This window comes from Episyrphus balteatus, chromosome 2 (assembly GCF_945859705.1).
Source record: "Episyrphus balteatus chromosome 2, idEpiBalt1.1, whole genome shotgun sequence".
NCBI lineage: Eukaryota > Metazoa > Arthropoda > Insecta > Diptera > Syrphidae > Episyrphus > Episyrphus balteatus.
In genome coordinates this window covers 53,447,596-53,468,810 of record NC_079135.1, presented here as the reverse complement: position 1 = coordinate 53,468,810, position 21,215 = coordinate 53,447,596, and the positions used below count along the sequence as shown (strand labels likewise).

Genomic DNA, 21,215 nt, shown 5'->3' with positions numbered 1-21,215 from the left:
TTTTCATCTGCCCTTTCTACTGAAAGACATTCACTCTTCCGGAGTTATTAAAAATATGTACATTAAGTTTACTTTAAGAGTCTTAAGACTTGGAAATTAACTTTTTCACACCTGTGTTAACTTGTTTTTTTTTAGAATATTTTTATTTTCATAAAAATAATCCAATCAAAATTTAGTCCTTTTCCAACAACAAGCCAATAGACTAAGTTTCATTTTAAAATCCTCCCGTAAATCATTTCAATTTTGTTCAAAATTTTTCACACAATGACAGTCAATGAAACTTCTTAAGTATATTTACACTGACAAAGTCATAGAAACCTCAATGAATTTCACGTCGGCTTATAACGGTCCCTGTTGTATGCCACTCACTAAATTAGTACTTTCAAGTTCTATTCTCGTGTGTAGTCACACACGTCATTCTTTTATATTGTGTATAGAGTATAGTATAACCTAGGAACTGTAAAAAGGATTTTTCAAATACCACTCTCCTCGATGTCGTCGTCTTGCTGGTTTTGCTTGTGGCAGACGACATTTTTTTTTTCTTTTTGGATTTTTTTTTTCTTTTCTTTTGTCCCATTGTATAGAGATCCTTGGTCCTTTTCGGAAGGCTATAGGAAATTACAAAAGTGTCATCTGTCTGCGACAAGTCAACAAAAAAGCAATAAACCAAAATCTCTAAAATGCCATAAATGGGAGAAACCAAATGTTTATATATTTATTTATTTTGGTTGTCCTTTTTATTTTTGCTAAAGAAATCTTGGATTTTTTGTAACGGTTTTTTTTTTCTTGCCACAAAGTTTGTTATAAATAAAAATTTGCCATTGCAGTTGATTTTCCTTATAATTGTGTGAGGGGATGATGGTTTTTGTATGTCCATATAAAGCCAGCAGTTGGATGTCCTCTACAAACAACCTCAACCGGAAACGAGGTCATGCCAAAGAACCGGAAAACGGAAAAACCTATAACTTTGTCTGCATTTTGTAGACAGCCCAAATTGATCTTTTTTTTAATAGAGAATATTATATTATACATATATATATAATATTATACTCAATTTACGTGCATGCCTAATACCGAAAGTAGTGAGTCAAATTGATGTCTAAGAAAATCATTTTTTGCATAATTAATTTAAGGTTGGTATCGTTTTTATTTAACAGCCTCATTTCTGCTTCTAATAATGACCGAGGAGAGACAAACTTAACTATAAAATTATATAAAAAAATGATATATGTATGTACAGCCTTGGCCAAAAGTATTAGGCACACCAAAAAAATTGTACAAAACTTTAAGTATTCACAGTTAGAAGGCTTCAGTATAATGCTGCGTCATGGTCTCATTCACCTGAAAACAAGAACTTGCAGTAATTTCCTTCGAGATATAATGAGAGTGCGTTGAGAAAAAACTACTTGTGTTCAAATCCTTCTACCTGCTTTTTGCAAACAATATATTCCAAAGAAATTTGGTGCTGAAGAAGAACATGATTTCCTTAATACATGCGAGGAAAAATTAAGACTTGGGGTTTCATTCTTCCTGACTTATTTAAAAAATTAGTGATAAAAAATAGTAAAATCGGCCCAAAGCCACATTCAAACAGTATGAGAACCAATGGATAAATTGTTAAAGTTGTTGCACCCACGTGCATTACGACTTATTTCAGCCAAACAAAAATGGAAGATGAAACAAATCCGCGCTTCCAGTATTCAAAAAAGCATTTTTTTGGGGTGCCTAATACTTTTGGCCATGGCTGTATAATAATAATAGCCGTGTTTTTTCAAAAACTCAGTAGCTACTCATTTTTGATTCTCAAAGCAACAAAAAATTACACAAGTAAGTATTATTGTTTTTATTTTCGAATAAAATCAAAAAATAATAGCTACTCAGCTGTAGAAAAAAACAGGGCTAATAATATAAGCCGTGTTTTTTCAGTACTTATAAATATTAAACATTTTTTATTTTTAACACAAAACAAAAACAAATTACACAAGCAAGAATTAGTTTTGTTTTTGTTTTGCGAATAAAATCAAAGAATAAAAAATTCCTAGACTAAGCAAGCACCACATAAAAATGGAATAAAGCAGTCTGATGAACCCGTATAAACTTAGCATGACAACTTTTGAAAAGTTAATTTTTTTTTGGCTCAGTAATTGCCGCATAATTGCCGTGTTTATGCCGTGAAGTCAAAAAAATTGCCGCGCGCTTAGTTTGGTCAGAATCGGTAAACCAAGTTTGTCATGCTAACTTTATATAAAGTTAGCATGACAAATTTTAATTTTTGATCAATTTCAATTTTTTTTTCGCTAATTATTTAAAGTTTAATTGCCGTAATTATGCCGTGAAATCGAAAATAATATATCTCTTTTGATTTTCTCAAAAAAAAATAAAATGTATTTTTTGTTAACCCTATTCCATATAAAGTTAGCATGACACACCCTGTATTTCTTAAATCCTTGGTCAATTTTTACTTTTTTTTGGCCAATTAATTGCCGCATTGGGTTAATATAAAAACTGCAAACTCAAAAAAATTGCCGCGCTTTTGGTTTTTTCAAAAAAAAATTAAAAACTGTTTTTGGCCTCATATCGTATAAAGTTAGCATGACAAACCATCTATTTCTTAAATCCTTGGTCAATTTGAAAATTTTTTTGGCCAATTAATTGCCGCATTGGGTTAATATAAAAACTGCAAACTCAAAAAAATTGCCGCGCTTTTGGTTTTTTCAAAAAAAATTAAAAACTGTTTTTGGCCTCATATCGTATAAAGTTAGCATGACAAACCATCTATTTCTTAAATCCTTGGTCAATTTGAAAATTTTTTTGGCCAATTAATTGCCGCATTGGGTTAATATAAAAACTGCAAACTCAAAAAAATTGCCGCGCTTTTGGTTTTTTCAAAAAAAATTAAAAACTGTTTTTGGCCTCATATCGTATAAAGTTAGCATGACAAACCATCTATTTCTTAAATCCTTGGTCAATTTGAAAATTTTTTTGGCCAATTAATTGCCGCATTGGGTTAATATAAAAACTGCAAACTCAAAAAAATTGCCGCGCTTTTGGTTTTTTCAAAAAAAATTAAAAACTGTTTTTGGCCTCATATCGTATAAAGTTAGCATGACAAACCATCTATTTCTTAAATCCAGTTTTTAATTTTTTTTGAAAAAACAAAAAGCGCGGCAATTTTTTTGAGTTTGCAGTCTTTATATTAACCCAATGCGGCAATTAATTGGCCAAAAAAATTTTCAAATTGACCAAGGATTTAAGAAATAGATGGTTTGTCATGCTAACTTTATACGATATGAGGCCAAAAACAGTTTTTAATTTATTTTTGAAAAAACAAAAAGCGCGGCAATTTTTTTGAGTTTGCAGTTCTTATATTAACCCAATGCGGCAATTAATTGGCCAAAAAAATTTTCAAATTGACCAAGGATTTAAGAAATAGATGGTTTGTCATGCTAACTTTATACGATATGAGGCCAAAAACAGTTTTAATTTTTTTTGAAAAAACCAAAAGCGCGGCAATTTTTTTGAGTTTGCAGTTTTTATATTAACCCAATGCGGCAATTAATTGGCCAAAAAAATTTTCAAATTGACCAAGGATTTAAGAAATAGATGGTTTGTCATGCTAACTTTATACGATATGAGGCCAAAAACAGTTTTTAATTTTTTTTGAAAAAACCAAAAGCGCGGCAATTTTTTTGAGTTTGCAGTTTTTATATTAACCCAATGCGGCAATTAATTGGCCAAAAAAATTTTCAAATTGACCAAGGATTTAAGAAATAGATGGTTTGTCATGCTAACTTTATACGATATGAGGCCAAAAACAGTTTTTAATTTTTTTTTGAAAAAACCAAAAGCGCGGCAATTTTTTTGAGTTTGCAGTTTTTATATTAACCCAATGCGGCAATTAATTGGCCAAAAAAAATTTTCAAATTGACCAAGGATTTAAGAAATAGATGGTTTGTCATTTTAACTTTATACCATATGAGGCCAAAAACAGTTTTTAATTTTTTTTGAAAAAACCAAAAGCGCGGCAATTTTTTTGAGTTTGCAGTTTTTATATTAACCCAATGCGGCAATTAATTGGCCAAAAAAATTTTCAAATTGACCAAGGATTTAAGAAATAGATGGTTTGTCATGCTAACTTTATACGATATGAGGCCAAAAACAGTTTTTAATTTTTTTTGAAAAAACCAAAAGCGCGGCAATTTTTTTGAGTTTGCAGTTTTTATATTAACCCAATGCGGCAATTAATTGGCCAAAAAAATTTTCAAATTGACCAAGGATTTAAGAAATAGATGGTTTGTCATGCTAACTTTATACGATATGAGGCCAAAAACAGTTTTTAATTTTTTTTTGAAAAAACCAAAAGCGCGGCAATTTTTTTGAGTTTGCAGTTTTTATATTAACCCAATGCGGCAATTAATTGGCCAAAAAAATTTTCAAATTGACCAAGGATTTAAGAAATAGATGGTTTGTCATGCTAACTTTATACGATATGAGGCCAAAAACAGTTTTTAATTTTTTTTGAAAGAACCAAAAGCGCGGCAATTTTTTTGAGTTTGCAGTTTTTATATTAACCCAATGCGGCAATTAATTGGCCAAAAAAATTTTCAAATTGACCAAGGATTTAAGAAATAGATGGTTTGTCATGCTAACTTTATACGATATGAGGCCAAAAACAGTTTTTAATTTTTTTTTTGAAAAAACCAAAAGCGCGGCAATTTTTTTGAGTTTGCAGTTTTTATATTAACCCAATGCGGCAATTAATTGGCCAAAAAAATTTTCAAATTGACCAAGGATTTAAGAAATAGATGGTTTGTCATGCTAACTTTATACGATATGAGGCCAAAAACAGTTTTTAATTTTTTTTTGAAAAAACCAAAAGCGCGGCAATTTTTTTGAGTTTGCAGTTTTTATATTAACCCAATGCGGCAATTAATTGGCCAAAAAAATTTTCAAATTGACCAAGGATTTAAGAAATAGGTGGTTTGTCATTTTAACTTTATACGATATGAGGCCAAAAACAGTTTTTAATTTTTTTTGAAAAAAAACCAAAAGCGCGGCAATTTTTTTGAGTTTGCAGTTTTTATATTAACCCAATGCGGCAATTAATTGGCCAAAAAAATTTTCAAATTGACCAAGGATTTAAGAAATAGATGGTTTGTCATGCTAACTTTATACGATATGAGGCCAAAAACAGTTTTTAATTTTTTTTGAAAAAACCAAAAGCGCGGCAATTTTTTTGAGTTTGCAGTTTTTATATTAACCCAATGCGGCAATTAATTGGCCAAAAAAATTTTCAAATTGACCAAGGATTTAAGAAATAGATGGTTTGTCATGCTAACTTTATACGATATGAGGCCAAAAACAGTTTTTAATTTTTTTTGAAAAAACCAAAAGCGCGGCAATTTTTTTGAGTTTGCAGTTTTTATATTAACCCAATGCGGCAATTAATTGGCCAAAAAAATTTTCAAATTGACCAAGGATTTAAGAAATAGATGGTTTGTCATGCTAACTTTATACGATATGAGGCCAAAAACAGTTTTTAATTTTTTTTGAAAAAACCAAAAGCGCGGCAATTTTTTTGAGTTTGCAGTTTTTATATTAACCCAATGCGGCAATTAATTGGCCAAAAAAAAGTAAAAATTGACCAAGGATTTAAGAAATACAGGGTGTGTCATGCTAACTTTATATGGAATAGGGTTAACAAAAAATACATTTTATTTTTTTTTGAGAAAACCAAAAGAGATATATTATTTTCGATTTCACGGCATAATTACGGCAATTAAACTTTAAATAATTAGCGAAAAAAAAATTGAAATTGATCAAAAATTAAAATTTGTCATGCTAACTTTATATAAAGTTAGCATGACAAACTTGGTTTACCGATTCTGACCAAACTAAGCGCGCGGCAATTTTTTTGACTTCACGGCATAAACACGGCAATTATGCGGCAATTACTGAGCCAAAAAAAAATTAACTTTTCAAAAGTTGTCATGCTAAGTTTATACGGGTGTCTGATGATCGGATTGGCATCCGTGAAACAGTGCTATAACTCTAGCCATAAACACTTTTTGGTAGCACCTTGAAGATGTTGTTGTTGTTCAAAAATTATAAATTAAAAAATGATTTGATACTGAGTTACTGAGATACTAAAGAAAGAACTGGGTTTTTTATAATTTGATATAATGTTTAATCGACCAGGAAAAAACAAAAAAAAAAAGTCGCGATCTTCAAACCAGTTTACAGATTTATTTTATCACGTCTAGTTTTTGAGCTATAATCATATTTTATTTACGCTATAAAGTTTTAAAAAAAATAAATTTTCAAAGAAGCTATTTTTTATGTTTAATCAAAAATAATTTTTTCCGTATTAAGTTGCTTTTTTACCGACTTCCAAAAAGGAGGAGGTATTCAATTCGTCTGTATTTTTTTTTTTTTTTTTTTTTTTTTTATGTTTGTTACCGCATAACTTTGCACTGAGTGAACCAATTTTGATAATTCTTTTTGTATTGGATAGCTGGTGGCTGCAGTGTGGTCCTATTTCAATTTCGTTCATTTTTTGACATAGGAACTATTTTAAAAACCATAAAACCCAGTTTTGATCCATGGAAGTCGGTTTTGTTTTTTTGCTAAAAATGATTATTAAAAATCCAAATTAAAAGTCGTAAGTTGGTATTTGGTTCAAAAAACATTCATTATGCATTATTTTTTTTTTTTTTTTTTTTTGTCCGGGGGTAGGTGTTGAAATCTTCAAAAGATTCTATGAGGACCGGAAAACGCGTGCTCATAGATATGTGGGACTCTTAACCACTAAAACCACCTCCTCCTCCCGATTGCAACTAAGTTCAGATGGAACTTATCTAGCAATTTATCTTTCTCGAAGTTAAGTTACGTGTTGTAGGTAACTTTCCGATGAAAGTTCCTACTGATGATATTTAAAAATAAATAAATAACTTTTGTTTTAAATTAAATCATTACGTAATGGTTTAAATTTTTGTTATCAAAAAAATATTTTAAAGGAAGTTAAATAAATAAAATCCCTAAAACATTTAAATTTATATTAGGTAATCAATGCCGATATTCCGAAATAAAGGAATTAAATTGAAATTCATTATGCATTATGTTAACAAACAATTTGAGATATCATAATTTTCTTTTCAATATCTTTGAGAAAAAAATTTATTTTGAAAAAAATATATATATATGTATATATTTTGGACGATAAAATATGGTGCTTTGAGATTACATAAGTAGTTTTGCAAAAAAAAACTTTTTTTTGACTTTTTCAAGAATTTCAAAAACGTGAAATTTCGTCTTCGTATTATTTGAACTCAGTACACAAAACTCCTTGAGAAAAGTATGGTTTGGTTGAAGCTCTATTTTCGACGCCGAGGCGCCCACTAGTGTTATTAGAGTGCACCATTTTTAAGGAAATGCAAAAAGTTTCGATTAATTAGAAGAGCTAAAATTAAAATATATTTATTTCTTTTTATTTGAATGAAATAAGAAATTTTCAAAATTTTAAATGAAAATTAATTTTTTTTTTTGAAACTGAATCGATGAACTTTTCTGAATTATTTGTGTGTTTCCGTTGAAGATGCTTCGTATGACAGCAGGAGTAACAAAGCTTGATAGAATTAGAAGTACGAAGATCCGAGGAAGCCTTCATGTTAAAATCACCATCTCCCAAAAAATTGAACACGACCGACTCAGTTGGTATTGCCATGTTCAAAGGAGAGATCCTGAGAACCCCGTCAAAAAAGCAATATCATACAACGTTCCAACACGAAATAGAAAGAAAGGTAGGCCTAAAAACTCCTGGTACAAGCAAATGCAAAACCACCAGCATTCAGTTGGCCTTAGAAATGGAACAATATAAAACCGGGAGGCTTGCCGCCGATTTCTGAGGTCAACCCGGCGAACCCCACAGGCGGATCACTAGTGTGAAGCAGTTACGTGGGATAGTTATGATCCCCTCGACATCGAGATCATAACAGCGCCGAGAAAAAGGAAGAAGAAGAAGATTTGTGTGTTTCCGTTTATCATTTCAAACAAGTCAAGTATTTTTTGAAAAAATTAGCCGAGGTGACTACGTTGATTTTAGCAACGAGAACTACCCACGTACTTTTTAACCAAGACTACGTTATTTTTAACACATTTTTTTTAACCCATCGAAAAATTCTCTCGGTAGGTCCATTATTTTTCTGCGTGTATGTTTAACAATGTGTTTTTCGAAGTTTAATGAACAAATTTGGGAACTTTTTTATGATAGAAAGGTTTTGTAAATGGCTTTCACTTTCTAAATACAAAAAAAAAACGCATTTTACTCTTCAAAAACAGCGGTTTAACTCAAATGAAAAGCCAAATGCAGTCTGTGTTTCAAATCAATATTTATTTAATATTTGCCCGCGTTTCGACTTTTGTTTGAATCTTCTTAAGCGTTCGATATATAGAGCCTTGGAAAATTAAAACACGAATCTAATCGTCGGAAACTATTTAATAAATATTTATTTGAAACACAGACTGCATTTAGCTTCATTTAAGTAAAACCGCTGTTTTTAAAAAGGAAAAGGCGGTTTTTTGTTTTCTAGTTAGAAAGTGAAAACAATTTACAAAGCCTTTCAAAACTTGAGTGCATCATACAAAAATTCCCAGCAAATTTTATTTGTTGCAACAGAAGTGACAAAATAAAAACTGGAACACTAGCAGTAAAACGAAAAAAAGAAAGAAACGTACCTAGAACTTTAACATCGTTATAAAGCTTTTATCTTTACCCCTTTGTGAGATTGATGCAACTGATATTCCTACGATAAATTTCATTTCCTGATTGAAATGCAACGCGTGAATGGTTGGGCTTAAACTAACTTCAATCGTAACACTTTTGAAATATACTCAAAAAATTGATTTATAATTTATTTGGAATCTATTTTTGGAGCCAACATGACGCTTAAAAATTGAAGCTAGTAAAATAAATAATGACGATAGCAGAAACAGAATCTATAGTATTCCATGTTAACCAATGACAATTATTAAAACAGTCTCTATAGTACTTTAGATTTGTAGGAATTGAAAATGCTCAATTTTTCATAATCATTGTCTACTGGCATTTTCTTTTTCTTCTTCTTCTTCTTGTCAACCTAATCGAAAATACTTCAATCCAGCCAGAAGCCCTCCAACACAATTAACATTCACTGAATTTAACTCTGTCCTCCTTCGCACTCCGTTCTATAAAAGTCTTAAGTAAGATATAATAATAATTATCATATTAATTGCAACAACTGCAGATTTCTCATAGCCAACAACAGCAGTAGCAGCAAAATTCCAACCACCAGATTCTCATCCGAATGAAAGCTTCAATTGTGCAAATTAAAACCTAACGCAGAGAGAAAATGTTTTTTATTTTTTTTTTTTTTTTTGTTCATTTATTAACCATTGCGTTAAAAAGAATATACACGACAACGAAAAAATCCCTCCACATCTGGTCGATCTGAAAAGATCTCAAGTAGTTCAGAACCACCCGCACGCCACAAAACTGCCCTCTTGTTGGTTCGGCTAGATACTTTCAGTGCTGCCCCAAGAACTGTGCTCCTGATTTTTATTCAAAAGTCAGAAATTTCAGTTTCATTTACGCGTTCGGATCGTATAGTGGTCGCTGTTTTCCTGCCGTGTTCTATACTTTTCTTTTCGAAAAAAGTGTTTTCTCGTGATGATGTTTATCGAATAATCACAGAATCTCGTTTTTTTTTCCTGCACACTGATGTAAACAAACAACACCTCGTGTTCAATGTAAATCCCTGTCCCCTTTTACCTAGAAAATATATATTTTTGGGGTCGTGCAGATTGTTTATACTATACTTGGTTTCAAACGTTTTTACGAGCTTGAGTTTTTAACTTATTTTCGTTCTTGGTCTGTTTCTAAGTTCCGCATGACGAACACTAAACCTAAGTGGAAAAATAGTGCAACACAATATTTTTTTTTGTGTGGTTTTTAGTTTCATTTTTTAGCTGAAAAAAAGTTCACCAGAAAAAGTTCACATCTCAAAGTGCATTTCTTACACAAACGATAGTGTGCGATAAAAATCGTGAACGGAGTTTTGTTTAGTTTTTATAAATGTCTGAGTGGAATTTTTTTTATTTGTATGCAAACGGGATAAACAAACAACTACAAGAGAGAGTACAGAATTCCTGGGATAGAGGTAAAAAATAAGAACAAAAAAAAACTAAATAGGAACATGCTCATCCATATGTAGATTGTAGAATCTTTTGTTTTGGAATAAATTACGTGATTGTTTTTATTTCCGGATAATTTATTCTGGTTTCCGCCAGCCATTTAATAGCTAGGATATCTTCTTTTTTTTAGATAAATATCTTATCCATTAAAAGCTATTGATTTTGCCTAAAATTTTTCCAGAGCATTTGTGAACATTCACAAGTCTTATGTTTTATTCATAAAAAAAAATTAATGTTATTACAGTTTTCACGAATATTGTCATTCGTTCCAAATTAACACTCTGTAATTCAAATTCTTTCAAGAACATTGATATGTAAAATCGATGAGCTTTCTATGTAATATTTAAATTAATGATAACATTGGAAACTAAAGTTAATTTATTAATAACGATATTATATTCTTTCATCAATTAATTAATGGCCAAATTGACGCTCCTGACTTATTAGGTTGCCTTGGCTTTAACTATCCGGGAGGATCTCACCACCTACGAAGATTTGAACTCTTACATATTGACTTTCATAGAACAAACTATGGTATAAACGAGCCTCTTAACCGAATGAGCAAACTTTATAATTTAAACGATATTGACTTTAATATGAGCAAGATGAAATTAAAAACTTTATTTCGAACCAGTGCTCCACAGACGTGATTGTCAGTTAATGTTTTAGTTAGATTTTTAAATTGTATTTATGTTAGTATATCATTTTTTGCTAATATTAATTGTATATTGTGCATGTGGATAGTATTTGATTGTTTTTGTCCTACTAACTACTAACACATGCACTAATGATGAACCCTCTGATAGTAGTATACAGCTTGCTCTAAGCTGACTACATCAAAGAATCTGAAGTGAAAAAAAAAAAAAAAAAAAAAAAAAAAAATTTTCCCTACTGAATGTTGGACTACTCGCCGACCTATGGGATTTTCGAATGTTGTGTTATAACTTTGTACACGAATTTGATACGCTTACCAATGATGTTTAGGTGTCACTTTCTTGTGGTTGATATCTGTTTTTTAATATTTTATTACTTGTTTATTAATATGTTTTTATAAGTGAGCTTAGATGTCTTCGAATTAGGTTAAGTATTCTAATAATACTGATAGGTACATATTTAATACTGCGGAAAAAACATGTGATGGATAAAGATTTTTATTATTTTTTTTTTTTACTGTTTTCATGGTTACTGATCCAAAAAATTGCAAGTTTTAATTTTTACTAAAATACGAGATATAAAAAAGACCCATTTTTCGGCCAAAATTTGCTGCTTTTAAAATATTGTGTGCATCAATTTCTATTCGTTTTTTGAAACAAGTTTGTTTTCTCCATTAACGCTTTTGAAACTGCATTTTTGGATCAACCATTTTTTTATGGATTATGTTTGGGTTCACTTCCAATACAAGACAAATGTGATAAAGTTCAGATTTTCTCAAAACAACAGCTTATACACACTGAGGGAAAAGCCACCATAAAACAACGTAAAATCAATGAAAACCACATTGATTTAACTATTATTCGGAATGATTTTGCGTTGAAGATGAACATTTTAAAATCAAAGTGGAAAAAATGTTAATTTTTGATGGTTTCGTATCTTAAAGTCACATAAATCAAAGTAGTTCATCTTTGAAACAACGACGTTTCAACTTCAATTTACATTTCAGTTCTGAATAAAAACACGTACATTTTGCACTTTACGAACTCTTTAAACCAATTCATAGCCCGGATACCCAAACAAAAGTGATATTCACGCTCTATAGTCTTCCACTTAAAAATTCTTTTTAATCGAATTTTGTATCACCAAATCTAAAGCGGAATTCATAATCTTTACTCGAGTTAAGATTTTTCTCAACTCCAGTAAGTTGAGAAATATTTCCAGCAATCGCTCAAGGGAATTGGAATAGGGCTGTCACTTGAGTAAAGAAAATACTTGTCTTGAGGAAAATTTTTTCTCACTTTCGAAAATTTGACTATCATAAAAAAAACAACATACTCTTCAAATTCGTCGTCCCACTTGTACAACTCAAACTTATGTATATTCATTTATTTTATTATAAAATAAGAACAAATTTTAATTCTTAAATACAAAAAACAAACGCTCGCAATGTCACATGCGTTTTAATGTCAACCGACTGAAAAAAACTTAAGTGTTTCCCTTAGTAAAAAAGCCTCCTCAGACGTTCACTTAAGAAAATTTCGACTCCTGTGATGACTATGAATAAGGATTCGCTTTAGCGAATGCCTAAGATATTTCTCAACTTGAGAGACGACTATGAATTCCGCCCCTAATCTATCACGCACATTTTCCAAAGATTTCGAAAACCAAAGTAGTTGTACTAACCTATTCTAAGACAGTTTTTGTATTAGGTATGTTTTCTTATGGGAAAGTGACTTTTCATCCATAAATAATAAAATTTTCAATTTTTCGCAAAACATCTCCATAAAAATATCAATAAATTTATCACTCGAAACTATACACAAAATAAACTCATTTCAAAGCTTTTGATTTATTTTATATTACACTTGAGATCAAGTGTTGTGTCTTCTATGAAATCATTCCCATAAACAGCTTAATTTGTATTTCATTTGTTGTACTCTTACGCACTATATCTTCCCTAATATTAATTTTACCACATTTTTCAAGTGATTCTATGGACTTGTGCCAAGAAAATATCAATTTGAAAAACCAAAAATGCAGAATGACAACAAATAAAATGTTTTTTTTTTTTTTATTTTCTTAACCTACGTCAAAATTCAAAAACATGTTTCCACAACTAAAACCCAAACCACCTAAAGACGGATATCTATATTCCAAAACACATGCAAATTGTATTGTACGAGTAAAGTATATTTTTGAAACATCACAACCCACCTCCCACAAAATATATAAAAACAAAATTTAAAAACTAAAGTGCTCTTGAAACTTTTACGAATCATTGCTCCCTCTCGATACAAAAAAAATATATTCAATTCAAGTTGTGGTAGATCTAGAGCTAGACAAATATATATAAATAATTTAGAAACATTCCTGTCAAATTTTCAGAATTTCCGGTATTTCGTCTTTTGTGTGCGTTATTTATAGTTTTCAATTTCATTTGCGACACAAATTTCATTTAAAATTTTTGAAGGGTAACTTTTGACAGGCGATGATATAATAGTAAGTAGATCAAGTAGACTTGCTGTGCCGCGCGCACCGGCTGTTGACACCTGCCAAGTAGTTTCAGCACCACTTGACAGGCTTTGACTTTGACAAAAATTTCAAGTACTTATACATATTTATTTATACATAAAACAATGTGACGTGTTATAATGGCTTCGGTTATAGGATAATAATGGAGAAAACGTTAAAGCCTACATGTCAAAAGTGACAGTTTAAACATCAAATATCAAAAATATAATTGACCATAAACATTTCTCAGCCCTAAAAAGATCTTTATAAAGAACACTATAAATATATTACAATATGAGTTGTGTGTGTGAGTCTTCAGAGAAAAGTGTCTAATTAATGTGTCGACAGGGCAATGAACGGAACAATTAAAATTTGGGTCACCCTGAGATACTGGCTGGGGTTGGTTGTGTCAGATTGTGTGATTCAGTGGTTAGATATTGAACGCGAAAGGAAATTGTGTGATTTATTTATTTTATTATGAGGTTTGATGATGGTTGATATGGAAAGCTATAAATTTTGTGTTAGTCGTTGATGTCATTTTTAATTCTCTTGACAATGGCAATATATGCCCTAAATGAAGATTTTTTTTTTCAAGAATAAAGTTAGATGAAGGGCTGGCATATACATATGCATGTCTTCATTTTAGATTTTTTGTAAATGCTAGGCTGTTTGGTATCGGATCGGTTTGAAGTTGAAAAATATTAGATTTATGTTAATTTTCCGAGAAAAAATTAATGCAGTTTCTAAAATAGTTGTTGGGGGTGTTGATCATCCCTCCCTAATATCAGAACGTTTGGTAAATGTCGGATGACTTGTTGCCTTCTTTTACCAAGCAATAATGGAAAAAATCGAAAGCCTTCGAATGCATTTTGTGAGGACGCCATTTAAATAAATTTTCCATCCGTAAAAATAAATACGGTCATTTGCCATCTTGTATTTCAAATATTCGAGATAATATTCGAGAAAATGTTTAATTACATTCTTATCAGAGGTATATTCAATGTCCTTAGCGGAATTGCGTTAGTTCATCGACTAACTTTTGGTAGCGTACGTTTTAGAAGTGTACCCAGATGAGCTCAGTTTTACACACGATGGGTCAAAATGCATGTAGGAAAACTGTTAGACGAACTCGAATTTCGAAGTGGAGTCAGACAGGGTTGCTCACGGCTATGTGAAGATGGCACCCCCAAATGCTAATTTTATTTTCAAACCTGCTGGTTTGATAGTCCGAAGTTAGTCCAAGATTTTTTTCGTCAGCCCACCCTTAGTTCTAAATTTTTATTTTTTTCCTGTGAGTTTAAAACCGTTGTTTGTTTGCCCAAGGTTAACCCAGGACAGCCCAACTTTAATGTTCGCTTCCTACGCTAAGTTTAAAAAGCATAAGTTTTTATTCACCTCACAAAAAAAAATAGTACTCATACACCAGAGTGACCTCCTAAATTTACAATTTAAAAAACTAAATCCATTGATGTGACAAAAATTCCGCAATATGCAAATAGCAAAAGTGTTTGCAAAAACAATGGAGGCTCCTTTTGTCTTTTCAAATTATTAAAAAACTTATTGTTTTTATTGTAAAAAAATATTTCTTTTGATCTTTTTTACTAACCTAAGTTTTGTTCTTTTTCTATTTCAGTATCCGACGATAGAAGACGTAACGCCCGCCGCGAAGATCCCAGGCGTCACACTTTGGGCGGTGATATGTTACAATATGGCGGGGGTGGTGGTGGAGTCGGAGGTGTTGCCATTGGCATGGGAAATGCCAGTGGTGGTATGGGCGGACAAGGCCAACCCCAACAGCGAGCCATGGATCTGGAGGTAAATCGACGTTACATACCTAACACTCGACTTCTGTATGTTTCACAAATTACAAATGTTTAAACAAAAAATATATTTAAATATATCAAAACATCAAATATGCTAAACATACAAAATTTCATGATAAAGTTTGCTATTTTAATGAAAATATATAAAACCACTAACTTCATGTATATTTTACAATACAAAAGACAATATTAAAAGAAAAAGAAAATAAATTACTAGATGTGTGGTGTGTTCAAAAATGGGTGTATACATATTTTGAATTTGGGTATTCAATCATAATTTGAATAAAATAAAAAATGTTTTAAGCTATTCGCACACAACACCACATGACTGGCAATCAAGGAAGTTTCACATTAACTTGTTGTTGTAATTTTTTTTCTCTTAATTTTCTTAAATTCTGTTATTGTTTTTTTTTTATTTAAACAAAAATCATTAAAGCTTAAGTTGAAAATATATTTTTTAAATGTTATTTTAACTAACACCTAGTTGTAAATTTAAATATAAATAAAAAACAAGCTAAATTATTTGTTGTGATTTTTTTTTGTACACTAACCCTTTATAATTTTGTTTAAATGCAATTTTTTTTATTTTCTTTTTATGAAAGACAAAAATATAAACACTTGATGCAAAAAAAACATTTTTTTGATTTTGTTAAATTCTTATACTAATATTATACCAGATATAATTAAGTATTTATGATTTGTAACTATTATTTTGAATTTTTTTCTGATTTTGTATTTCTTTCTAATAAGTTGCAAGAAATGTATAAAGTATATTATTTGCAATGCTTCAAAGAACTTTATTTGTTTGATTTAGTTAAGTTAAAAAAAAATAAAATCTTGTATTTCTTGCTTTTCTCCTCTTTCCTCCACATTTTTTTTTTTTTTTAAGAATTTAAAATGCGGTCATAAACTAAATAAACTAGGAATTGTAAAATAAGAGTATAAATTTATATATAGATACAAAAAATATTAAAAGTTTTTAAAACTAAATAAATAAACAAATTTCGTTGCAATAAATATGACGCTTCGGTGAAATGTTCTTCAATATTCAATTTTGTTTGATTTCTTCATTTGATTTCAATTTTGGTTTTTATTTCTTTTTTAATAATTTTTGGGGCTTAGTGGGTTTATAGTTGAGACACTTTACATTTATTTACACACATACAAATTGTTCACATTCTTTTAACTAACACTTTATTATCAAAACACTTAATTTATTCAACATTTCTCATATTACACATCAATAAAATGATTTGTTGGCAATGGGATGCCTTCAGTAAAAAAACACGGTCTGTGCTAAAATTCATTATTTACTAATGCCACGAAAATATTTGCAAAAAAAATAACAATGTTGATCCTATCTTTCGATCTGTGTAAAAGATTTAAAGTTGCAATGCAATTTGAAATGATACGCGCATGTACATATTACATTAATTGGCATTCATTTAGATGAAATTTTAATTTCATCTGTCAATGTTCACATTTGTTTGAACACATATGTTTTTTCCCAGTAGGTACGATTTTGAAACACTTTTCTCTTATGTACTTTTTTCCTGTTTTTGTGCCTCAAAGATTCGTACTTGAAAAACCCTCCAAGTAAATGATAAAAAAAGAAGAAATAACAAGTAAATTTTTCCCAAAATACTTTCATTAGTCCCCCCAATAAACCAAACATACAAAGCAGATTTTAATTTAAAAAAAAAAAACTGTTTATTTATTTTTTTGCATTTGACGTCATGTTTTCATATTATTTACAGAGTAAGAATTTTGAGTATCTTTACATGACACACTCTATCGTATCCATTTCTTCTTCTATTTGATGAAAATAACGTTTATATTTGCTATACCGGATATTATTTAAAAATTATGTTGAAATCCTTCTATAATACAATTAAATTGCAACCAGCTTTTCCAACCAAAGAGGAGTTTCCCCCAGGGCAATCCATTTCGGACAACATTATAATCTATGCCACTTTAAATAATTGCAAAATAAAATGAACTTAAATTAAAACAAAACATAAACACAAAATAAATTATTTAATCGAAAATTTAAACAATTTTACACCGAAAAAACACACACATACACACAACTCCTCTCCATATAGTTGTTCGCATATTTTTGAATTTCATCTCTTGTTTATTTTTGTAGATGGGTACACGAGCTCAAAAGAATAAAAAGGTAAACAAAATTAATTCCATAACTAGCCAATCAAAAATTGTATTTATTAAAAAAAAACACACACACACACGAAAAAAAAATTATAATATATTCACTGTAGAACCATTGAAAATAAACATTAAATTATATCCGTCCTTGCATCTATCGGATGGTTTTCATAGAAACAAGTTAAATGATATAGTTTGAGGTAAATAAGTTGGTCAATTACAACGAATTAATCGTAATCAGGACTCTATAATTACATGTAATTGTGTAAATTTTTTGGTATCATAAGTTCATTAAAAAAAAACACGTATACACCACAGTGACCAACACAAAATCTTTAAGTTAATACAAAATATTGAAATAAAATCATCTTAAAATACTCTTGTTTGCAATAAAGCAGGATTCACTTTAAATTTTATCTGAAGGATCTAGTGATAATTCTTTTCGTTATTTTTCAACGGCCGCGATTAATTTTATATTTTAAAAATACATTATAGCTGCCAGACTTTTATTTGGTACACCTACCTATCGATTAAAATAATGTTCAAACCTTTAATTGCCTTTATATCAACGACTCCCTCGATTCTCTTTGAAAATTGACCAACTGATTTTCCTCCAGCTATACCCAATTGATTGCTTATGTTTGATATGAGATAGACATGGAGCAGTCTAGGTTCTTTTTTATTCGTAATATTCTGTTTAACTCCTGTATTGAGTCGATTTTGAGTGTAATATTTTGTTATTTTTTATTTTTTTTTTTTTAATGTTTTCGGTTGAACCTCTGTATTGATAGACTAGGATTTTACATTTTGAAGTTTTTTTTTATGTGATGAATTTAATGATATGAAATGATTATATGCATATTTTCCACATTATTTTAAGTATGTTTTTATTATTCTGCAGGTACTCAATTAAAAAAAAATCATTTTTGCATTATTTTTTTTTTAAATATGTTACGTTCGTAAAAAGAGCAGATATTATGGAAACAGAGAGTTTAAAATCGTGCGAAAAATTTGCTGTTGTTGTTTCAAGCGTTTTTACTAACAAATTTTTGAACAAACAAATTTTGTATAGGTACCTATTTAATGAATTAATTCGAAGCTCAAAAGCAAAAAGTTATAATATAGCCTAAAAAATTTCCCTTCGAGTCTATGGTCAGACATTTCTTTTCTGTTGTGGAACAAGTTTTTTCACGAGAGATGGACAAAAAAATTTACATTAAGTCTCCAAAACTGTGCTCAAAGAAAAAAAATTAAGAGTTCAAAGCTACCTATTTAAAAAAGAAAATTCAAAGAATAATTCTAAAAGCGAATATAAAAGGAAATTTTCTAATTCTATTTTAGGTGATATGAGTAAGCCTTTTGTTTTTTTGAATACCACCATTTTTTTTTTGTAAAAGTTAAAAAAAAAATACTTTAGCTCCATTTTTTCTTACAACTTAATAGCTACTCATTTTGTTATTTTATTCGATAAACAAAAACAAAACAAATACTTATTTGTGTAATTCGTTCTTGTTTTGCGTTTAAAATGAAACGTAAATAATTACTGTGTTCTATAGAAATGCAAATTTTGGTACCCCCCCCCCCCCCCCACCCATTCAAAATTCTACTTTAGAAATTGTTTTAATGTAAAATGTACGAGAATAGTTTTACAAAAATAGCTCAAAATTGAAATAAACTTTTCAACAATCCTATGAATGTAATAATCTCTTGCTTTAAAACTGAAACAAAAATAATTGTTTTGCACTAATCGGAGTACGGAAATTTGAAACAAAAGGAAGTTATCAGTTGTATATTCATAAAGATAAGGACTTTTAAACATTTGGCTGATTATATAGTTCATCTAAATTTTTTTCAATTTAGTTCAAATATGTTTTCGGAATTTCAACAAAATGGTTCCATAATGCGGAGAACATCTATTTACTTAACGTGTAAATTACCAAAGAATACATAAAAATATAATAATTATCTTGCACCTATTTAGTTAGAAGTATATTTTCCTTTCCATGGAAGAAACCAAGTAAAAACACAGAACTAACAAAAACAAAAATGTTTTATATTGACGTCAGAAGCAGCTAAAACCTGTACCTAACCACCGAAATTCTGTTTATTTTTATTGAAGATATTTCTTATTTTAATGTTAGAATAGTTATGAATTAAATTTACAAGATGAAGGAAAGAAGTCGGGCATAAAAAAAAACTTTTTTTCAATTCAAATCTATTGATGTAGGAACTTGAGTTGTTGCTTACGTCGAACCATAATCACTACAGAAACACGGTGTAGTGAAATTAAAGTAAAGGGAAAAAACCAAAACGAGATATACTGCAATACGATTTGCTCTGAAACCACATTCACAAACAAATAAAAGCATTAAAAATAGTTAAAGGTTTTTCCCAGTTTTTGTTTTTAAATCTTCAATGCCAATCTCAAGCAAAAGTTAAACAGTACCTACACACTTTCATTATTAATACATCTTTTGACTTAGGGCCAATTCTAAGGGCATGACGAGATTACGTATATTTCGTTAATTTGACAGATTATATTCACCAAAAATCTATGACAAACATTTTTGGCATTTAATTAAATGTCTTTGAACGGGTCGAACCAGCAAATATCAATTAACTTATTCTTAATGTTTTACCAATTTAGAGAGAATAAATGAAGTTTTTTTCTTCTGAATATCAGTGGGATATTGCGCCAACTTACAATTTCAAATTAAATTTTCTGGAGTTTGACCTTATACAGTCACTATAGCGTATGTGGAACATTTTGTACAGCAAATTTGTGTGCGTTTGGGAAATATTTAACTTTGCTGAAAGAATAATGAAACCAAAGGAACCAATCAATAGTCACATACAGACTATTGTTTGACTGCTGTCACTGTCAACCAAGCAGCAGTTTTACGGTCGGGAATTATTTATATTTGAAAGACTAACAAACCCAAATAATTAAATGCGCACTAAATTTGGTGACTTAAATTGGAGTTAACTTGAATCTCACAAAAGATATCACAATGTGAGTGGTAAAATTGTCAATATCTTCCACTTAAAAAACAAACAGTTTTTTTCAGAATTCTATTTCAGGTTTTTCTCCATTTTTGTTATTCGAAATGTTGTATTATAGTTATCTCTCTTAAGATGCGATATGAGAGTTCCCTTTAAAAACATAAATAGAACTTTGACGCATGGTTAATGATTTCATAGAAATAGTTTATTTATAGTATATCCTCCTTATTAATGAAAAATCCGAAATATATATTTTGAAACCCTTATATGTTATGTGCGTGCATTGTTTTTTTTTATTTTAATTTTTGCAACTAAAGCTCTTTTCATGGTTTGCTGAAAAAAAAGCATGTGGTTTTTCTTTTGTTTTTTTTTTTTTAGTAAGTATTTTTGTTTGCTTTCCTTTTGGAAATTGAAATGGTTTTCTTTAAAGTTTTTTTTTCATGTAGTCTATTCACTGTTTACTATCTAATCTGCAACACTTAGTCATAAAATCAGAATACAAATTTTAACTCTCTACTATTCCTGTAAACACGATGTATCGAAAACTTTTTTGAAAATACCTCCAACCCTTCCATGCTAAATTAGGGTCAACCAATGCGTGGGTATGCGCCAATTAATCAAGGACCTCTATTTGATGAGGACCCTGGAATTATGTCAGAAGTGGAAACAGCTAGTACAGGATTTCGCAGAGGCGGTAAGCAACGATCATCGCTGCCAGTTGTTCGAACTCCATCGAAAACTTTGGAAAGGCCTTTGGGTGCGTGGTTGTTTTTAATGTTTTTTTAATTGTTGCATACAATTTATCAATGTGAAAAGATTTTTTAATTGAGA

At 30.0% G+C, this 21,215-nt stretch overlaps 1 protein-coding gene across 24 annotated transcripts in view; it reads left to right on the top strand.

The window, feature by feature from the left end:
* Positions 1-21,215, top strand: part of LOC129911982 (coiled-coil domain-containing protein CG32809) — a 321,116-nt gene that overhangs the window by 218,885 nt on the left and 81,016 nt on the right. For 22 of the 24 annotated variants that reach the window (XM_055990027.1, XM_055990032.1, XM_055990030.1 and 19 more), the window contains 3 exons: positions 15,026-15,207; positions 17,365-17,394; positions 20,970-21,141. In XM_055990027.1, the coding sequence (XP_055846002.1) occupies positions 15,026-15,207; positions 17,365-17,394; positions 20,970-21,141 (384 nt within the window). The remainder of the gene's footprint in view (positions 1-15,025; positions 15,208-17,364; positions 17,395-20,969; positions 21,142-21,215) is intronic. The other 2 variants (XM_055990041.1, XM_055990033.1) reach the window with 1 other exon arrangement.